The 22,288-nt window shown below is 36.4% G+C and overlaps 1 protein-coding gene across 11 annotated transcripts in view; it reads right to left on the bottom strand.

Moving 5' to 3' along the window:
- The window catches only part of SP100 (SP100 nuclear antigen), a 97,711-nt gene extending 76,676 nt beyond the window's left edge, over nucleotides 1-21,035 (bottom strand). For 10 of the 11 annotated variants that reach the window (XM_038574091.1, XM_038574098.1, XM_038574092.1 and 7 more), the window contains exons 1-2: nucleotides 20,878-21,035; nucleotides 18,644-18,763 (exon numbers count right to left, since the gene is read on the bottom strand). In XM_038574091.1, coding sequence (XP_038430019.1) covers nucleotides 18,644-18,763; nucleotides 20,878-20,909 — 152 coding nt within the window. In that variant the 5' untranslated portion in view covers nucleotides 20,910-21,035. The remainder of the gene's footprint in view (nucleotides 1-18,643; nucleotides 18,764-20,877) is intronic. The other variant, XM_038574096.1, reaches the window with a different exon arrangement.
- Between the last annotated feature and the right edge of the window lie 1,253 nt (nucleotides 21,036-22,288).

The following is a 22,288-nucleotide window of genomic DNA, read 5'->3' as shown; positions in this document are numbered from 1 at the left end:
ATTTTATGTAAGTGATGAATCACTAAACTCTACACCTGAAATCAATATTACACTGTATGTTAACTATCTGGAATTTATTTTAATTTTTTTTTTAATTTTTATTTATTTATGATAGTCACACAGAGAGAGAGAGAGGCAGAGACATAGGCAGAGGGAGAAGCAGGTTCCATGCACCGGGAGCCTGACGTGGGATTCGATCCCGGGTCTCCAGGATCGCGCCCTGGGCCAAAGGCAGGCGCCAAACCGCTGCGCCACCCAGGGATCCCCACTATCTGGAATTTAAATAAAAACTTGGAAAGAAATAAAAAAAGCGAGATTGCCAAAGTGGCTGCAAAAACAAGCCTCAACCACGTATTTTCACCAAGAAAAGTCCATAAATATAAAGACTCAGGTTAAGAATGGAGAAAGACATACCATAATAACACTAAAACAAACAAACAAACAAAAAAGATGAAGCAGCTATATTATTTCGATACAAAAAAACTTCAGAACAAGAGAAATTATCAAGGAGAAAGAGAGCATTTCCTATGATAAAGGGGCCAGTTTTCTAAGAAGACAATCCATAACATATATCTACCTAACCACACAGAATCAAATTATGTAAGGTAAACGTTGATAAATGGTAATAGAAATAGACGAATCTGTTACTATGATTGCGCACATGAAAAGCCTTTTTTAGTAGTTAATAGATCAAGCAGATAGAGAAGCAGTAAGAATGTAGTTGACCTGAACATCACTATCAATCAACTTGATCTATTTGACATTTTTGGAATACTCCATCCAACCACAGCAGAATACACGAATTCCTCAAGATTACATGGAATAACAATCCTCACCAAGACAGGCCACACTGTAGGTCATAAAACACATCTTAACAAGTTTAAGAGAATAGAAATCATAAAATGCATGTTCTCAGACAATAAAGGAATTAAAGTACAAATCGATAACAGAAAGAGGTAGAAAATGCCCAATACTTGGAGATTTAAAAATATACTTCTAAATAATGCCTGAGTCAAAGAAGAAATCTCAAGAAAAATTAAGACAGATTTTAAACTACATAAAAATGATGCACAACTTATCAAAATTTGTGGGATGCAGGGGCACCTGAGTGGCTCAGTCAATTAAGCATCTGACTCTTAATTTTGGCTCTGACTGTGATCTCAGTTTACACTGAAGACCTGTATCAGACTCTGTGCTGCGTGTGGAGCTTCCTTAAGATTCTTTCTCTCTGTGCTTCTTCTCCCACCCAGCTCGCTCATCTGCACATGCCCAGACACTCAAAAAAAAAAAAAAAATGTGGGATGCAGAAAAAGCAGTGATTAGAGAGAAATGCATTCCATTAAATGCGTATATTAGAAAAGAAGAAAGATCTAAAATCAATAATCTAATAAGTCAATCGGAGAAGGACAAACATATGGTCTCATTCATTTGGGGAATATAAAAAATAGTGAAAAGGAATAAAGAAGAAAGGAGAGAAAATGAGTGGGAAATATCAGAAAGGGAGAAAGAACATGAGAGACTCCTAACTCTGGGAAACGAACTAGGAAAAGAAATAAAAAAAAGGGAGGTGGGTGGGGGGTGGGGGTGACTGGGTGACGGGCACTGAGCGGGGCACTTGATGGGATGAGCACTGGGTGTTATTCTGTATGTTGGCAAATTGAACACCAATAAAAAATAAATTTATATATATAAAAAAATAAAAGTTGTCTTTGAAACAAAAAAGTAAATAAATTTATATAAAAAAAAGTTTTTCCACTTAGGGAACTGGAAAAGGAAGAGCAATTTTAGCCTAATGCAGTAGAACACCAATAAAAAATAAATTTATATATATAAAAAAATAAAAGTTGTCTTTGAAACAAAAAAGTAAATAAATTTATATAAAAAAAAGTTTTTCCACTTAGGGAACTGGAAAAGGAAGAGCAATTTTAGCCTAATGCAGTAGAAGGAAAAACAAAAATTAGAGCAGAAATCAATGAAATTGAAAATAGAAAATAAAAGAAAAAACTCCACAGAGCCTAAAGCTAGCTAGTTCCTGGAAAAGATCTATAAAATTGATAACCTTCTACCCAGGCTAACAAAGAAAAAAAGAGAGCGAAAAGACACAAATTACCAATATTGAAGTGAAAGTAGAATCGTACAACTGATTCTATAGATACTAAAAAGATAATAAAAGAATGCTATAAATAAATATATTACCACAAATTTGATAAGTTATATAAAATAAAGTCCTAGAAAAACACAAAACTCACACAAAGAGAGATAGGTAATTTGAATAGGCCCAGATTCACTTTTTAAAAAATCGAGTCAGTAATTAAAAACTTTGAAAAAGGTAAGCACTAGGTTCAAGTATATTCACTGTGTAATTCTACTAAACATCTAAGGAAGAAATGATACCAATTTGCCACAGGCTTTCCAGAAAGTAGAAACAGAAGGAACACTTCTTATTTCCTTCTATGAGCCCAGCACTATTGTAATACCAAAAGCAAATGAAGACAAACTACAGACCAATATCTCTCAGAACATAGATACAAAAGTTTTTGAGAAAATATTCACAAATCTCGTCCAACAATGTAAAAAAATTATACACCACAACCAAGTGGAATTGATTCTAAATATGTAAGTCTCATTCAATATTCAAAATCAATCCGTGTAAATCTACCACATTAGCAGGCTAAAGAAGAAAATTTGAATGATACCAATTGATGCAGAAAAGTCATTTGATTTTTTTTTCATTTTTTATTTATTTATGATAGTCACACAGAGAGAGAGAGAGAGGCAGAGACATAGGCAGAGGGAGAAGCAGGCTCCATGCACCGGGAGCCCGACGTGGGATTCGATCCCGGGTCTCCAGGATCGCGCCCTGGGCCAAAGGCAGGCGCCAAACCGCTGCGCCACCCAGGGATCCCAGAAAAGTCATTTGACAAAATCGAACATCCATTTATGAAAAAACTCTCAGCAGAGTAAAGATAGAGAGGAACTTCTTCAACTTGAGAAAGAACATCTACCAAAAATCACTACAGCTAATGTATACTGCAGAGAACCTGTACACTTTCCCCTAAGATTTGGAACAAGGCAAAGATGTCCCCTTTTACCACTCCTATTCAATATCTTACTAGGCATAGTAAGTGCATAATTAGTGCAAAAAACAAACAAAAAAATTAATGTTGGAATTTGAGAAGAAAGAACTAAAATTGTTTTTATTTGCAGATTACATAATTCTCCATGTAGAAAATCTCAAGTAATTACCAAAAAGAAAATCTCCCAGGACTAATAGGTAACTATAGCAAGGTCATTGGACACAGGGTTAATATACAATGATTTTGTATATACCAGCATTGAAAAATTGGAATTTGAAATAAAATAAAATACTACCATTTACAACAGCACAAAAATGTGAAATACTTAGGTATTAACCTAACAAAATGTGTATAGGGTCTATATGCAGAAAATTATTCTAGAAATCTCAAGTTCAGTGAAATCAGACTCTATAAAACTCCATGAAATACTAAAAAATAAAAGAAAACATAGCTTGCATTTTTTAGAGAGGAAAAACAAGGAAAACAATAGGAGTTCTAAAAGTTAAAACAGAAAAAAATACACATATGAAAAGTGTATTGTTTAAAGTATTAAGTGGAAATGAAAAAAAAGATGATCTTGAAAGGCATAGATGAAAAATGGAATCCAAGAAGAGACACAGAAAAGACAAAGTGATACAAAATCTGTTAAAATCAAAGATAGGCAAGTTATGGTATTCAAATGTAAACAAAACAAAAAATTAGGATATTTATAACTATATCAAAGCAAAAAATCAAGAAACAAATAATGGAATAAATGTTTATATGTTTTATAGATGTTGAAAAACAATTTACCTCTAGCTTTTAAATCTTCAAATATTAAAAAAATGATCAAAATATACAGGCTCTGGGGGTGCCTGGGTATCTCAGTCAGTTAAGCATCTGACTCTTAATTTTGGCTCATGTCATGATCTCAGGGTGGTGGGATCAAACCTTGTGTAGGACTGGTCAGAGGGGTGTCTGCTTGAGGTTCTCTCTCTTTCTCTCCCTCTGCCCCTCCCCCTCATTAGTCTTTTGACCTAAAAACAAGGAACACATCATTTTTTCCCCAAAGTCCATGTACTCATCTGGATCATAACCTTGGTCACAAAAGAAGTCCCAATAAGTTACAATAAGTAGATGCTAAAGAGCCTATAGATTAAAAAAAAATAAACCATTAGAGATTTTATGAAAGAAAGTAAAAGTACTGTGTTGGACCAAAGATGATATAGACCTTGTGGTTAGAGACTATTTCGAAAATAGAGAAAGAGCAATATTCCATTGTATATATACACCACATCTTCTTTGTCTATTCATCTATCAGTGGACATGTGGATTAAGCTTCCATAAGCTGCAATAAACACAGGGATGCATTTATCTTTTTGAATTGGTGTTTTTATTTTCTTTGGGTAAATACTCCATAGTGGAATTACTGGATCATGTGTCATCTATTTTTAGTTTTTAAAAGAAAGATCTTGCCATTCACCCGTGAACCTAGAGAGTATTATGCTAAGTGAAATAAGGCAGACAGAAAAAGACAAGTACCAGATGATTTCACTTACATGAGGAATCTTAAAAAAAAACAAAACAACCCCCCCTCCAAAAGCAAAACAAAAAAAATCTGATTTTTAAATACAGAGAATAAACTGATGGTTGCCAGAGGGGAGATAAGTGATGAAATGGGTGAAATAGGTAAAGGGGATTAAGAGGTCAAACTTCCAGTTGTAAAAAATAAGTCACAGACATGAAAAATACATCAAAGGAAATATAGTCAGTAATATTATAATGTTGTATGGTGACACATGATGACTACACTTATCATGATGAACACTGAGTAATATATAGAATTGTTGAATCAATACACTGTACACCTGAAACTAAAATAACATTGTATGTTAATCATACTTCAATTTAAAAAAAAGATCAATAATAAAAAAATTAGCCTAAAAAACATGAAACCATGAGACTAAGGGAAAAAAAGAGGAAGAAAAAGTTAATGAAATGAGTAAAGATGGTTCAACATTAGGAAATCTCTTTATATAATTTAGTACATCAACAAACAAAAGGAGGGAAAAAAGCATATAAATATATCCCTAAATTATTTTAAAAGGGAACTGGTAAGATCTAGCAGCTATTTTTATAAAAACCACATGAAGTAGATAGATGCTAATATAATAAATATAAAGTCTCCAAAAATAACAAGAATTACAGTGAAGCAATGAAGTCATTTATTTGTTTTTAAGATTTTATTTATTTATTTGACAGAAGGGAGCACAAACTAGGGGAGTGGGAGAGGGAGAAGCAGGTTCCCCGCTGAGCAGGGAGCCTGACACTATGTGGGGCTCAATCCCTAGACTCTGGGATCATGACCTGAGCCCAAGGCAGACTCTTAACCAACTGAGCCACCTAGGTTCCCCTGATGAAATCATTTAAATAGAAAAAAAAAAAAAAAAAAAAAAGACAGGGTTTCCTACTATTACTATCATTATTTTAAGTTTGATGTTTTAGCTAATGCAATAGGGTAAGAAAGTGAAGTCATTGGTATAAATACTAAAATGAGATACAACATTATATGCCCTACAATTATATACATAAAAACCAAAGTAAAATCCATGAGAACTAGAAAAGAAATTTGCCAATGTGCATGAATTTTAAAAAATAGATATATAAAACTTATAAATTTTATTTCGGGAGATATAAATTGAAAAGAAATAGCACTTTAGATGCAATAACAAATACAATACATGTATATTTATAAACATCTGAAAGGTATAGACCTATATGAAGAAAACTATAAAATCCTATTAAAGGAAATTAAATAAGATAAAAATAAACAGATATATAAGGCACCCTCAGTTAAGAAAACATAGTAATCTAAAAATGTCAATTTTTCTGAAATTATTGTATAAGTGTGGTGCACTTGCAAACTGTCATACCATGGAAACTGGATGAAGTAGTTACATAGGAACTTACATGATAGAATAAATATTTGAGTCAAGCCAAGAAAAATATATAAAGAAAGTAGGTGGAGAAAGATTTAATAGATATAAATATTTAAAAAGCAATACAGATGTTAAAAGGCAATGTAGAAAAATAAATTCGACACATATGACAAAGGGTTAATGCATCTGATATACAAAGATTCCAGGCTGTTAATAACATGTGACAAATAACCCCAAAGAAAACAGACCTAAAAGGCAGCTTAGGGAAAAGAAAATGGAAATGTCTAATAAACATATGAACGCATAGGAATTAAAACATCAGTGAGACTCTCTCTCCTAGTTAGATTGGCAAACACAATTTCATATATGAAAAGGCAGCGTGAGAGAAGATTCAGAGAGAGACACCCTTGCTGGTGTGAATTCCTAAAGCCTTTTCAGAAAAGATCTGGCAATAATCTAGAAATTTTAAGATACACTACCGATTAACCTAACATACATTTTTGGAACCTATCCCATGAAATTAAAATAATATGCATCTTATAGAAACTCTAACACTTTCAATGGCTCCCCATTTCCCTCAGAGTAAAAGCCAAGTTCTTACAGTGTTCAAGGGGCCTGAAATGATCAGCCTTTCTCTCCTTTCCCCTAGCTCAACTCTCTCTGGCCACACCCTCCTCTTTGCTGTTTCTTGACTGCATCAGGCACATTCCAAGCCTAGAAACTCAGTTCTGGCTCTTGTCTCTGCTAGCATGTTCTCTGTCCAGACATCCTCGAGTGAACTAACTCCATCTTTTTAAGATCCTTGCTCCCTGTTCCCTTCTCAATGAGACCTGCTTTGATCAAGCTACTTAAAATAACAACTACGGCTCCTTACTGTGCCCCCATATCCCCAACCCCTAATTCTAGTTCTATTTTTATTCATGTCCTTACCAATCCCTAACATACTAAATTACTCCCTAACATAACTAATTAATTAATTAATTAATTAATAGAGCATTTCTTGTCTTATTCATTGCCTGTCTTCTCCCCCAAAAATATATATCATTAGCACAAGGATTTTGTCTCTTTTGTCTCTTGTTTTTTCTTGAGTAGTTGAGATACATAAGACATTAATAAATATTTATTGGTTAGATACCCACAAGTACAAAAGCTTTTATTGGAGCTTTTTTTTTTTGGTAGTAAAATACAACAAAAATGAAGATCCCTAAACTTGAAAATAACATGATTGTCTATTCAGCTGAATGGCTGCGCAGATTATGGCAAATCCATACTTTTGGAATAGTATGTAGCTATTTATTTCTAATTTGGATGGATGAGTGTAGTTTTATTGGTAAATAAAAACATCAAGTTCAGGTTAATATATTATGATCCCGTTTTTATATAAATTGAAGTAATAAAAATCTTTGACTTGTGTATAAAGTTTGGAACAAATTTTGGGAAAGACATGGAATACTATACCCCAATAGTATTGTATACATCCCTGGCTTAGTTAGGGTTCCACCCAGGTCCCTTTAGCTCCTTCTTTTACCATTTTTTGGTAAATTCAGAGAAAATACAAATAATAGAGCCAACAAATCAAGACTTTAGAGAAAATGTATTTCACACTCTCACAGTTTATGAGATAGTAATGCTTCTAGACAATTAGCCAGGAAATTTAGAAATTTAAAAGTGAAATTTTCAAATTAAAAAATAAAGGAAGGCAAAACAATGGAATATTTATGAATAAATTTAACAAAAAGCGAGTCTTACATGCTGAAAACTACAAAACATTGCTAAGAAAAACTAAAGATCAGGGATACCTGGGTGGCTTAGTTGGTAAAGCCTCTGCCTATGGCTCAGGTCATGATCCTAGGGTCCAGGTATTGAACCCAGCATCTGGCTCCCTGCTCAGCAGAGAGTCTGCTTCTCCCTCTCCTTCAGCCCCTCCCCTCAACTTATGTTCTCTCTCTCTCAAACAAATGAATAAAATAATCTTTTAAAAAATTAAAGATAAAAAAATTAAAGATCAAAATAAATAGAAACATTCCATGTTCATGGATTGGAAACTCAATATTTTTAAGATAGCAATTCTCCCCTAACTGATCTATAGATTCAGTGAAATTCTTATCAAAATCCCAGCAAAGTTTTTATTCCAGAAACTGAGAAGTTGATACAAAAATTTGTGTGAAAATACGAAGGACATAGAATAGCCAAGATAGTCTTGAGGAACAGAATCGGAGGATTTATACTTCCTGATTTCAAGCCTTATTATAAAGCTACATTAATGAAGACCATTACAGCAGTGGCATAAAAATGGATACATAGATCAATGGACTAGAATGACAGTGAAAAAATAAACCCTTGTATTATTGGTCAATTGATTTTCAAAGTGCCAAGGCGATTCCATGAGAAAAGTCTTGTCAACAATGGTGCTAGGACATTTAAATATCCACATACAGAAAGATTAATTTATACCCTCACCTCACACCTAGACAAAAAAACAACTCAAAAGGGATCAAATATCTAAATATAAGAGCAGAGCCAAATTCAGGGGTGTATATCTTATGTAATCACATAAGTCCCTGTACTTGGTTTAATGCTCTGCTTTCACTGTTATGAAATTCATAATGATTTTTGATCAAAGGTCCCCCCACTTTCTTTTTCACTGGGCCCCACAGATTATGCAGCATCCTGTGTATGAGAGAAAATGATAAAGCTTTTCAAAGAATAGATAGAAAATATTTATGACTGGGTTAGATTAAAAGGTAGCTACACCACCCAAAGCATGATCCATAAAAGAATAAATTGATAAATTGGAATTTAAAACATTTTAAATCCTTTATTCTTCAAAAGACACCATTAAGAAAATAAAAGACTAGTCTCAGAGTGGGAGAAAATATTAGCCAATCATATTTCTAATGAATGACTCCTACACAGATATATAAAGAAGTCCTACAACTCAATGGATAAACAACCCAATTAAATGATTGGTTAATTATTTGAATAGCCATTTCTTCAAAAAGAAGTCAGACGTGCAAGACCACATACTATATGATTCCATCTACATGAAATGTCCAGAAAAAACAAATCTACAGAGACAGAAAGTAGACTAGTAGTTGCCTGGGTTGGAGGATAGGAATAGGAATTGACTACAAACAATCATGAGCAACTCTGAGGTAATGAAATGTTCTAAACTTGGATAGTGATGATGGTTGCAGAATTCTATAAATTTGCTAAAAACCATTGAATCATACACTTAAAAAAAGTGAATTTTATGGTATGTATATTGCATCTTATTAAATGAAGCGCCGGGACACCTGCTCCCCAATGTTTACAGCAGCAATGTCCACAATAGCTGAACTGTGGAAGGAGCCTCGGTGCCCATAGAAAGATGGGCTGAGTGAAGTAAGTCAATCGGAGAAGGACAAACATTATATGGTTTCACTCATATGGGGAATATAAGAAAGTAGTTGAAGGGATTATAGGGGAAAGGAGAGAAAATGAGTGGGAAAAATCAGAGCGGGAGACAGAACATGAGAGACTCCTAACTCTGGGAAACGAACAAGGGGTAGTGGAAGGGGAGGAGAGGTGGGAGGATGGGGTGACTGGGTGATGGGCACTGAGGGGGGCACTTGACAGGATGATATCACTGGGTGATACGCTATATGTTGGCAAGTTGAACACCACTAAAAAATAAATTTATAAAAAAAAGAAACATAAAAGGTTTTTTAAAAAGTAGGAATGTTAATAGCTGAATAGACTCAGTTGAAGAAAAGTTAATTAGCTACATTTTTTTCTGGAATGTAAGAAAAAAATGCGGAAACTATGAAATAAATAAGATCTATTGCATAATCTGATGTTTTGACATTCTGCCAATGGGAATCTATCTTAGAAGGAGAGGAGAAAGAATGAGAACAACAACAAAAAATCAAATAAAAAGAGGAAAAACAATTTCCGGAATGAAAGCTAGAACTTTTTCAAAAATTGTGTTTGAAATCTAGTTAGCTAATATATGTTGGTTTCAGGTGTAGAATTTGGTGATTCAGCACATCCATACAACACCCAGTGCTTGGGACGCCTTGGTGGCCTTTGGCTCAGGTCGTGATCCTGAGGTCCTGGTATCGAGTCCCAGATTGGGCTCCCCATAGGGAGCCTACTTCTCCCTCTGCCTATGTCTCTGCCTCTCTCTATGTCTCTCATGAAAAAAATAAATAAAATCTTTTTTTAAAGAGTATATATTGGATAGAAAATAAAATTCAGCAATATGTATTTTTTATTTATCAAAAATTAGTATATGCTATTTCCGTTTCAGGTATACAACGTAATAATTCGATATTTGTATATACTAAAAACTCACCACAATAAGTTTAGTTACTATTCATTACCATGCAATTGTCCCCCTCACCCATTTTGTCCACCCTGAACCCCCTAAATAACCACAACTCTGCTCTCTGTATTTACGAAAAGGCTTTTTTGGTTGTTTCTTGGTTTTGTTTTTTAGATTCCACATATAAGTGAAATCCTATGGTATTTGTCTTTTTCTATCTGATTTATTTTATTTCACATGATACCTTCAAGATCCATCCACATTGTCACAAATGGCAATACTTCCTTCTTTTTCATAGCTGAGTAGTATTACATTATATGTCATATACATCACACATATCATATTTTATATATATATCACATCTTCTTTATCCATTAATCTATCAATAAGCTCTTATATTTTTCCTATATCTTGGCTTTTGTAAATAATTCTGCAATAAACATAGGAGTGAATATATCTTTTCAAATTAGTATTTTTATATTCTTCGGATAAATACCCAGAGGCAGAATTGCTGAATTGCATATATGGTAGCTCACTTTTTAATTTTTTGAGGAACCTCCGTACTCTTTTCCATAGTGACTGCACCAGTTGGGTTCCCTCCAATAGCTTTTTCATTTGATGTATTTCACTTGTATATTTTTACTTTTGTTGCCTTTGCTTTTGAATCAAACACAAAAATTCAACGTCAAGACCAGTATCAAGGAGCTTATCACTTGTGTTTTCTTCTAGGGATTATATGGTTTCAGGTCTTACATTCAAGACTTTAATCCACTTGAGTTAATTTTTGTGCACACTATATTCTATTTGTAAGGGACACAGAAAAAATAAAACAGCTCAAGAAGACTAAAATTAAAGGGATTGGAAAAGACACAATAAACAAATGCAAGGTAAAGAGTGCTTTGTAGCAAAACTAAAATCACAACCAAATAGAAATTAGCATTCAAAGCATTACAAAGAATCCAGAAGGTTACTTCACACTGATAAAATGTGTATTTCACCAAACTGTATAGTAGAAATCATGATCTGTAAGAAAATATCTTTAAATACTGAAGGGTTGTATTTTACAGCTATGTAGTGGCAGAGCTAGTGTTCAGAACACCATTCCACAAACTTCCTACCTACCCCCTGAACTCCTATCCTTCCTCCTGGCTAGCACTGAGTAGCATTATTAATCATTAATTATATTACCCTTTAAAGATGGAGAAATTTCAAAATCACATGTATTAGGCCACAAGAAAAATAAAATAGACTATGAAATGAAAAAAAATCTGAAGGAACACATTTTCTAACAACATATGATAAGATCAGAACAACCAGGACAAAGAAAGACTTCCTTCAATATTTTTCACTGAGAAATTTTCAAAACTCCTTCCAAACAATCTTTAGTTTAAAAAGTAAAATACAAATTATAGATGAGTAACAAATAAACTCTAATGAAAACATACAAAACCACAGATATACACAAAGTGACACAGAGATAAACATTCATGATGTAAAATGCATTTATTAGAAAACAAGGAACATTGAAAAGTAAATTAAGTTTTAAACCAAAGTATTAAGAAAAGAAGTCAAGGCAATCCCCTCAAGGAAATTGAAGACAAAAGTGAGGAAAGAAAAAAAAAAACAAAAATATAATAAAGAAAAGTAGGATTTAATTAAATCTCAAACAAAAAATAAAAATAATGGATCAATACAACCGATAGGTGATTCTCTGAAGAGAACAAAAGGCAAAATTTGATCAAGAGAACAAAAGAAAAGGCATAAATGAATGATGCTAGGAATAAGGAAAAGGATGTGTCTGCAGTTAAAGAAAAGATTAAAACTTTACCAAAAAAATCCTTGTATAATTTTCTACCAATAAATATGACAATCTAGGAAAAATCGTTACTTTTTAGGAAAATATGAATCATCAAAACTGAGAGTCAACGTGAGAACTAAATAAAACTAAAAGTAATAGAAATGTATAATGTACTTCGAGATTTACTCTAGTCCTGCCCTCTTCCCACACCCCCAAAATATCAATTGCAAACAGTTTTATAAACAATTTTCAGCAGTCCTTCAAAGAATAGAAAATGTCCATATTAAATAAATAATTCCAATACATTTAAAAAAAATTTCAAATCATCCCAAATCATTATGAGTACTATATTTCTGTTATAAATATGAGATAAATGAAAATCCTCAATAATTAGCAAACCAAATTCAACAAACCATTAAAAGGATCATATACCACATGGGATTTATTACAGAGATACAAGGGTGGTTCAATTTCAATTTCAGCAAATCAATCAACATGATACACACAATAAAATAAGGGATACAAGTCATATGATTATCTCAACAGATGCAGAAAAAGTATTAGACAAAACTCAACATCCATTTATGATAAAAACTCTCACCAAATGGGTTTAGAGGGATCATATATGAACATAATAAAGGGCATAAATGACAAACCCACAGCTAACATCATGCTCACCAGTGAAAAGCTCTCAGCTTTTCTCTAAGATCACGAACAAGGTAAGGATGCACCCTATCTTGCCACTTATGTTCAACATAGTATTGGAAATCCTAACTATAGTGATCAGACAAGAAAAATAAATAAAAAGCATCTGAATTGGTAAAGAAGTAAAACTATCATTGTTTGCAGATGACATGATACTACTATATATAGAAAACCATGAAGACGCCATTAAAAAAACTATTAGATCTAATAAACAAATTCAGGGAAATTGCAGGATGGAAAATTAATATACAGAAATCTGTTGCATTATCTATACACTAATAAGAAGCTAACAGAAAGAGAAATTAAGAAAATGGCCCCTTTTACAACTGCACAAAAAGTAATGAAATGCCTAAGAATAAATTTAGCTAAGGAGTTGAAAGACTTCTACTCTGAAAACTATAAGGTATCGATGAAAGAAATTAAAGATGACACAAATAAATGAACAGATATACTACAGTCATGGATTGAAAAAATTAATGTTAAAATTTCCATACCACCCAAAGCAGTATACAGATCCAACATAATTCCTATCAAAATACCAACAACATTCTTCACAGAATTAAAACAATCCAAAAATTTGTATGGAACCACAAAAGACCCCAAGTAGCCAGAGCAATCTTGAGAAAGAAAAACAAAGCTGGAGGCATCACGATCCCAGATTTCATAATATACTACAAAACTACGATAATGAAAACAGTATGGTACTGTCACAAAAATAAACACAAAGATCAATGGAACAGAATAGACAGCCCGAAAATAAACCCACACTTACATAGTCAAGTAACCTATGACAAAAGGAGGCAAGAAGATACAAAGGGGAAAACACAGTCTCTTAATAAATGGTGCTAGGAAGACTGGACAGCTACATGCAAAAGAATGAAACTGGATACTATCTTACACCATACACAAAAATAAACTCAAAATGGGTTAAAGATCTAAAAAAGACTCCTGAAAAAAATAGGTAGTAAACTGTTGGACATTAGTCTTAACAATATTTTTTTTAAATAGGCTCCATGCCCAACATGGGGCTTGAACTCATGACCCTGAGATCAAGAGTCACATGCTCTATCAACTGAACCAACCAGGTGCCCCAAATGGTCTTAATGATATATTTTTTTTGGAACTATCCCTTTAGGCATGGGCAACAAAAGCAAAACTAAACAATTGGGAATACCTCAAACTAAAAGGTTTTGGTACAGTGAAAGAAACCATCTACAAAACAAAAAGGCGGGCAGCCCCAGTGGCTCAGTGGTTTATTATTTTTTTTATTTATGTATTTTTTTATTGGAGTTCAATTTGCCAACATATAGCATAACACCCAATGCTCATCCCATCAAGTGCCCCCCTCAGTGCCCGTCACCCAGTTACCCCCACCCCCCACCCACCTCCCTTTCCACCACCCCTTGTTCGTTTCCCAGAGTTAGGAGTCTCTCCTGTTCTGTCTCCCTCTCTGATATTTCCCACTCATTTTCTCTCCTTTCCCCTTTATTCCCTTTCACTGTTTTTTATATTCCCCAAATGAATGAGACCATATAATGTTTGCACCGTCTTCAGTCCAGGGCATGATTCTGGAGACCCAGGATTGAGTCCCACGTCGGGCTCCCTGCATGGAGCCTGCTTCTCCCTCTGCCTGTGTCTCTACCTCTCTCTCTCTCTCTCTCTCGCTCGCTCTCTGTGTCTCTCATGAATAAATAAATAAAATCCTAAAAAAAACAACAACACAAAAAGGCAACCTGTTGAAAGGGAGAAGATAATTGCAAATGATATATTCCATAAGGGGTTAGTATCTAAAACATAAAGAACTCCTATAACTCAACATGTTCAACATAGTATAGGAATACTACTAAAAAAAAAAAAAAAAAAAAAAAGCAAGCAAGCAACCTGATTTAAAAATGGACAGAGGATATGAATAGGTATTTTCCCAAAGAATACATACAGATGGCCAGCAGACATAGGAGAAAATGCTCAAAATCACTAATCATCAGGGAAGTGCAAATCCAAACCACGAGACATCACCTCACACCTGTCAGAATGACTAGAATCAAAAAGACAAGAAATAATAAGTGTTGACGAGGATATAGAAAAAAAGGAACACTTATGCACTGTTGAAGGGAAGTAAATTAGTCCAGCCACTATAGAAACTAGTACGGAGGTTCCTCAAAAGATTAAAAATAGAAATACAGTATAACCCAGCAGTTTTACTTCTGGATATTTATCTGAAGAAAATAAAAACACTAATTCAAAAAGATATGTGCACCCTGTGTTCATTGCAGCATTGTTTACAATAGCCAAGATAGGAAAACAATGTAAGTTTCCATCAATAGAAGAATGAATAAGGAAGATTTGGTCTGTATATTATATAATGGAATATTACTCAGCCCTAAAAATCTTAAAAAGAAGGAAATCTAGTTATTTACAATAATATGGATGGACCTAGAGGATATTATGTTAAGTAAAATAAGTCAGAGAAAGACAAATACCATATGATTTCACTTACATGTGGAATCTAAAAAGTAAACAAATTAATAAACGAAATAAAACAGAAACAGACTCATAAATACAGGAAACAAACTGATGATTGCCAAATATGAGATAGGTGGGGGAAGGGCAAAATAGGTGAAGGGGATTAAGAGGTACAAACTTCCCATTATAAAATAAATAAGCCAAGGGGATGTAAAGTACAGCACAGAGAATATAGTCAATAATATTGTAATAATCCTATATGGTGACAGATGGTAACCAACTTAATATGGTGATGATTTCATAATGTATATACATGTCAAATCACTATGTTGTACACCTGAAACTAAGATATATGCCAACTATACTTCAATTAAAACAAAAAACAAAAGCCCATAAACAAAAAAATACAACAAAAGACATCAGCTCACAAATTCAAGAAGCTCTGGAAACTCCAAAAGGATAAATGCAAAACAAAACAAAAAAATTTTAAATATTTAAGAAACAAATAAATCTAGTCTTATTATAGCACAAATGCTATGAGAAAAATCTTAAAAGCATTCAGAGAGAAACCTCATGAACCACAATCAAACCTCAAGCAATAAACTTTGAAAAATGAGAGTTCATCAACTAGTCAATTCCTGATATGGTGGGGCAGGATTGAAAAAAACTTCAATCCCCCCCAACTTCCACAAGCAATATAGCCTTTTCTTGGAAAACTGTAAAAGTTGAAAAAAGCACTTAAAAATGTTATTAAAGGGATGAAACTATGGGAAGGCTTTACCAGGCAAAAGTCAAGTGAAAGAAGAAACCAGAGAGGCAAGCAAGCACAGAGCCATTTTTGACTTGAGGCATTTACTGATCCTTGGGAATCAGAACCTCTTGTTTGACAACTTTAATGGGTGAGGGGAACAGAAATGAAGTCTAGAGTCCACACAAAGTGGAGGTTCCAGCGGGAGTCCCAGCCACTACCACGACACCTTCCTAGTGAGAATGGAGTGGAGGGGGCAGCTCTGGCCTGGAACCACCTGGCTTCCCCCAGGTGCTCTCAGACCCTGACCTGTGTTAAAGAGTGCCCAGAGGCACCTGGATGTGGCAAACTCAAACTGTTTCCACTGAAGTCCTCAATTTTACCTACAAATAATTTCCCCAATACAATGCTAGTACACAAAGATGTCAAGCAAAATAATCTTTGTGAACAGAAAAAAAACCCTTCCCTTTTCTTTGTGGAAAAGGAAAAATGCTAACTTTATAGTGAAGGGGCCTGGCAAACACCACCTTAATTAAATAATCAAGGTCAACTTCCCTGCTGATGGTCAGGTTGTCATATAACCCCTGATGTAATATGATGAGGAGGGCACTTCACCTCTGTGGTATGCTCTCACAAGATCCATAAGTGCATTCTAATCATGAGAAAACCATCAAGATGAACCCGAATTAAAAATCAGTCCACAAAATGCCTGACCAGTACTCTTCCAACTGTCAAAGTCATGAAAGACGAGAAGAGACTGAGAATCTGTCACACAATCAGAAGTGAATAAGTGACAGGATGGCTAGATGCAATGTAGAGTCCTGGATGGGACTGTGGAACCGTGTACTGATGTATACTAATGGAAAATGTGTATTAGTGAGAAAACTGATGAAAAAAAGTCTAGAATTTCTTTCACCAATATTGGTGATGTTACCAGTATTGGTTTTTCAGTTTTGAAAAATACACCACAATCATGTAAGAGGATAATGTCACAGGAAATGAATCTGGGTGTGTAGAGCACAGAAACTTCTGTACTGTCTTTGCAATTTTTCTGTAAATATAAAATTACTCCAATACTAAACAAAAAATAAAACAAAAATAAATTCTATCTAGTATCTAATCTAATATCAATTCTCTTCAAAATTTAAAAGTTTATTAGAAAAATCTGTGAGTGAGAGCCAGCAAAAACAACCGAAAACAGGGTCACAAACACTTCCTATGTTGAAAGTTTCAGGTGCCAAAATAAAATTTCTTTAATCTGTTAAGTCTTTTAGAAAGTCTTTTTATAAAAGAAGCCTACAGCAAATATCATCCATAATTATGCACTGATAAAAACTTTCCTTTTGGGATTAGGATCAAGACGGAATCATTATTATCAGTAGTTGTGTTTGCCATATACAAAGTACCTAGCCCATGTAGTAAGCCAAGAAAAAGGAATAATAAGTAGAAGGATTAGATCAGAAGAAACAAAATTGTCATTGTGTATACATTATGTAAATCCACATTTGTACATATATATCTCCGTAGAAGTCATTAGAATTCAAAAGAGTTTGGCAAAGTTTCCATTTATTCTTTATCTTAGTAACGAGGAGCTAGAAAATCAAATTTAAATTATGTAGATTTGATAGCATAAAGAAATCCAAGTACCTATGAGTAAATCTAGCAGAAGTATAAGACCTCTAGGGAGGGAAATATAAATTTTACTAGAAAATATTTTTTAATTAATAATATTCCATAGTAATGAGATAGAAGACACAGTGTTATGAAGATATCAATTCTCTTCAAATTGATCTATACATTCAATGCAATCCTAAAACACTCCTGGCAAGATGTTGACAAGCTGATTTGGAGATGCAAAGGGCCAAGCCACTTGGGGAGGAAAGAAGACAAGATTTACTTCAACAGATATCAAGAGCTCATCTGAAGCCATGGTCACTGTGACATCGTGGTGTTTGGGGCATTAAGAGAGGCTCGCACAGGCCAGTGGCGGAGGAGAGAGCGCGTGAAACAGGCCCTGCGTGTAGGACCGCTGGGCTAGGGCATCAAGGGGGAAAGGATTGTTTAATGAATTAAAGCTTCCTCAGAAAAAATAGATAAGAAAAAAATTAGAGCCTTCAAACTGTAGATCAGATGGGAAGCAATTCAGTCTCAATAAGACTGGGTATTTGGGGGAAAGAAAACATTCACCCAGATTAAGCTTGTGTAAGGTGGAGGTTGGGAGTCCATCAGGAGTGAAACGGGCTGTAAAACCACACGGGCAGGTAAAAAAGCCAGTAAAGCAACACAGAATCCAAACTGCAGACAGAATTAAGCTGGGAGAGTAACCCAGAGGGTGAAGGAAACATCCCCACAGCACTCACAATCACACAAAAAGCTCAATAAATACAGCAAGAGCCTAAAGATGGGATGGGAAAGAAGGAAAAGAAAGAAAGAAAGAAAGAAAGAAAGAAAGAAAGAAAGAAAGAAAGAAAGAAAGAAAGAAAGAAGGAAGGAAGGAAGGAAGGAAGGAAGGAAGGAAGGAAGGAAGGAAAGAAAGAAAGAAAGAAAGAAAGAAAGAAAGAAAGAAAGAAAGAAAGAAAGAAAGAAAGAAAGAGGGATCCTTGGGTGGCGCAGCGGTTTGGCGCCTACCTTTGGCCCAGGGCGCGATCCTGGAGACCTGGGATCGAATCCCACGTCGGGCTCCCGGTGCATGGAGCCTGCTTCTCCCTCTGCCTGTGTCTCTGCCTCTCTCTCTCTCTCTCTGTGTGACTATCATAAATAATAAAAAAAGAAAGAAAGAAAGAGAAAGTGGTTTACAGTAAATCTGCAAGGCCGTAGAAACAAATTAAGATCCCTTATTCACCCCCCACCAAATAAACATAATCAACTTTTTAAAAACATAAAAATAACAAGAAATGCAGAAAAGTACTAACAATTAAATGATTGATGTGGAAGAAACGTTTGAGACAACCATTCCGAGCAGAAAGTCAACAATGGAAAGAGATGAGTATGCAGGGCACAGACACCAGCTGTGAAGGAAGCATAATTTTGCCCCACGATTGAAAAAGAAAATGTTTCTTTTGTGATGCAAGAGAAGGGACTTCAGTGCAGTGAAGGTAGACTTGAATCTGCCATCTTAAGAACCCGAGAGCTGCGGTGAAGGACCATGCGTGGAATATCCATCAGTAGCTTTTCTGCATCGCTTCGATTAATTAGAACAACAGAGGGTGCATCAATACTATAAAAAGCCCACACTCTAAACTTTAAGCTCTAATAAGATCAAGTTACCATGAACATAGTTCTAAGACAAGGAGAGTATATTTTTAACTTTCAGAATATTTAGCAAGTTCTCCCTTCTTATTAAAGAAGCGACGATTGTGTCAACTGAAAACACTGGCAGGAAATGAACCAGGAATTGATTGAAGAAGCAAATGGCCAAGAAACCAGAAACATTGTCCAACATCCCATGGGATCCGGAAAATGCACACTAAAACAAGATGCAACTCTTTAACTACCATCTTTGGAAAGTTTGGGTGTGGGGAGATGGCTTATCCATCTGAACATACTGATTCAGCTACTTAGAAAAGCAATCGAGCAGGATGCATAAACAAGTAAATATTAGTAACCTTTGCCTCCCCGATTCTACTTTTTTTGGTTGCTGACATGAGACAAATACTTGTAAATGTACACAAATATAAGGAAATCGATGATTCATATCATAGTTTCTTGACAAAGTGAACAACTGAAGATGACCTAAATGTCCGTCAATGGACACTGCAGGATGACTTAAAAATTGTGGTGTATCTATTCTATGGAAAAGCATGTGGCTCTTAAAAAGAATGAAGTAGACATATATTAAGGTGATCTCTAGAATTTTCACTATTAAAATAAGATAAAATGAAAAATGTAAAATAGCATATACAATATAATCCCATTTATTAAAAAAAAAAAAAAAGCCAAGGCACAAAGTGCTTATTTAGGGAAATAAGCTACACCTATAAATGCACAGAAAAAGATCTGAAAGTTTATGCCGGAAACACTTAATAGGACCCAGGTTAGAAGTGGTGGCGGGGTAGGTGGTAAACAGGATGTTTTTCCCTCTATATAATTTCCATTTTGTTTAAAATTTGCTGAGAAAAAAAAATACAATTTGCTGAGCAAGAATATATAATGTATTTCTTTTCTATTAAACAATAAATTGATCAAAATAGTAATATTATCTCTGACCCATCACTAGAGAACTAGATAGGCTTTCCACCCCCTTCCAGAACAACAAAAAATCGTAGTAAAGATAAAAATCCTGAGCCTGCGCTACATACTTTGGTGGTCAGGAGCCTTTCTCTTTTCTTTACTTCCTTTGGTCAAGATGATGAGGAAAAACCCAGACCCCCAGCCAGAGATAGAAGCAGGGCCCGAGCCGATGATGGAGGCCCGTTCACAGGACAGGTGTTGAGACCACAGCACCCAGCGTTTGAGCAGAAGTCAAGTGTGTTTACTCTGCACGGCCTATTTTCTCAATGTGACCTTTTCTGAAGTGACTCACGAAGGTAGAGGAGGCCTGAGGGAAAGTAGAAAGTTCAGAGGTCATGAGGAGGAGACAACAAATCCCTCTGGCAAGCCTCAGAGAGGAGAGGGCCTCCAGCTGAGCAGCGTTGCAAAACCAGAAAGTCCTGCGTGTGGCGTGGTCGTGAGCTGACCCCAGCCCCTGATTCCCTCATGACCTCTTCCAGCACTTTATTATACCGCAAGCCAGCATTCTTGTAGACCGGGTCTAAAGTCCAGATTTTGTTTTAGGGTCTCAACTTTGGACTCTTTAGAAAGACAGTGAAGCAGCCCCCAGCCAGAAAGAGGGAGGGATGAGAGGGAAAGAGATCAAGACTGACCTGGAACTGAGGTCTCTTTCCCCATCGGCCATGTTTCCACTCTGGGCCCCCCTGGGCCCCCGCCTGGGCCTCAAGTATGGCCTTCGGACCCTGCTTTGGGGCGGCCTGGTTCACGGTGGCTGCTAAGCCCAGAGCAGGAAGTTTGTGAATTGACTCAGGCACACAGAGCTCCGCCCAGGTTGGGAAAAGAGAAGTGAAAGTATCTCTCTTTTGCTGGGCAGATAGGGTTTCCTTCCTGCAGCTCCTCCATGGTTCTCAGGCCCCAAGACTTGTGCCAGCAGGCATAGAGGGCGAGGAGGGACTCCTCAGGGCCTGGAGAGGCCGGGGCCAGTCCCTGGGGTCCACTTGTTGGACACAGAAACATCTGTGTGTCCTCAAGTGCTCCTGCCTTTCTGTCTAAAAGGGCTTCTGAGTGTAATGGGGTGGGCAGTGGGGAGCTTAGTGTTTGTCCCTTCCCCTGGCTGACATGGCTGGGGGGCGAAAGGAGGGAGAGTCGGAAGATTCTTGTCTTCTCCCTTCCTGTGGGAGAGCCTGCACTGGGTAAGGTCCCAGCATGGGAACACGGGGCTGCAGGGAGCCCAAACGCTCAGCATCATATACCTGGGGAAATGTTCTTACTGTTCCTAGAACTCCACTGCAGGTTAAGAGAGAAGTCTGCAAGGCCACAGCCAAGGGGGTGACGTTGGTTAACATCTCCAGCACATGAGTTTAAGGTACCCTGACCCCAGGGATGATGAGACACCCGAAAAGGAGTCCTGGGAATGCTGAGCAGGGCAGGCTTCCTCCCTTGGATGGAGGAGGCTGGAACTGAGAAGACCGGGAAGCAAATGGGCAGGTGAGCCCAGTGGGGAGGGTGACCTCTGCCTCCGAGTCCTGTCTGTCCATGGATTTCTCACTGGGATTCCGAGTGCTCATTCCACAAAGCTTGACTCAATTACACTTGAAACTGCAGGGGAAGGAGGTTTCCACCCTCTTTCCTTAGATATCCTGTCTTTCCCCACAAAGGCGCCAACATCAGCCTGGCGAGGATTCCAGGATGCTGATAAGGACATCCTTACCCATGGGGCGCGGGTCTCTCTGCCCCTCTCTCCCTCCCTCTCATGACTAGAAGGACTAGTAAGCTGAGCCACTGTTGGGCCTCCATGGGATATGTGGCCCAGACAAGGCCCGACACAGATGACACCAGCCTTTTCTAGTGTCCCCTGCCTCTCTCCTTCTCTGTCCCTGGGCAGCAGCCTGAGCCAGGCCACCACCGTGCCAGATGTTGTCATAAACGTGCCAGCTCTTCAGTGGGTCTGCATAGGGTTGCTGAGATAGGCAGCTGGCGGGGTGGGGGCACCCGCGGGTGGCCCTCGTGGGGTTGGCCGTGCCACCTTTGGCTGCTCCTGGCCTGAAGGAGGGTTGGAGCCAT

This window comes from Canis lupus, chromosome 25 (genome assembly GCF_011100685.1).
Source record: "Canis lupus familiaris isolate Mischka breed German Shepherd chromosome 25, alternate assembly UU_Cfam_GSD_1.0, whole genome shotgun sequence".
Lineage (NCBI taxonomy): Eukaryota > Metazoa > Chordata > Mammalia > Carnivora > Canidae > Canis > Canis lupus.
Note: the sequence above shows the minus strand (reverse complement) of the source record. Positions and strands in the feature narration are given on the sequence as shown.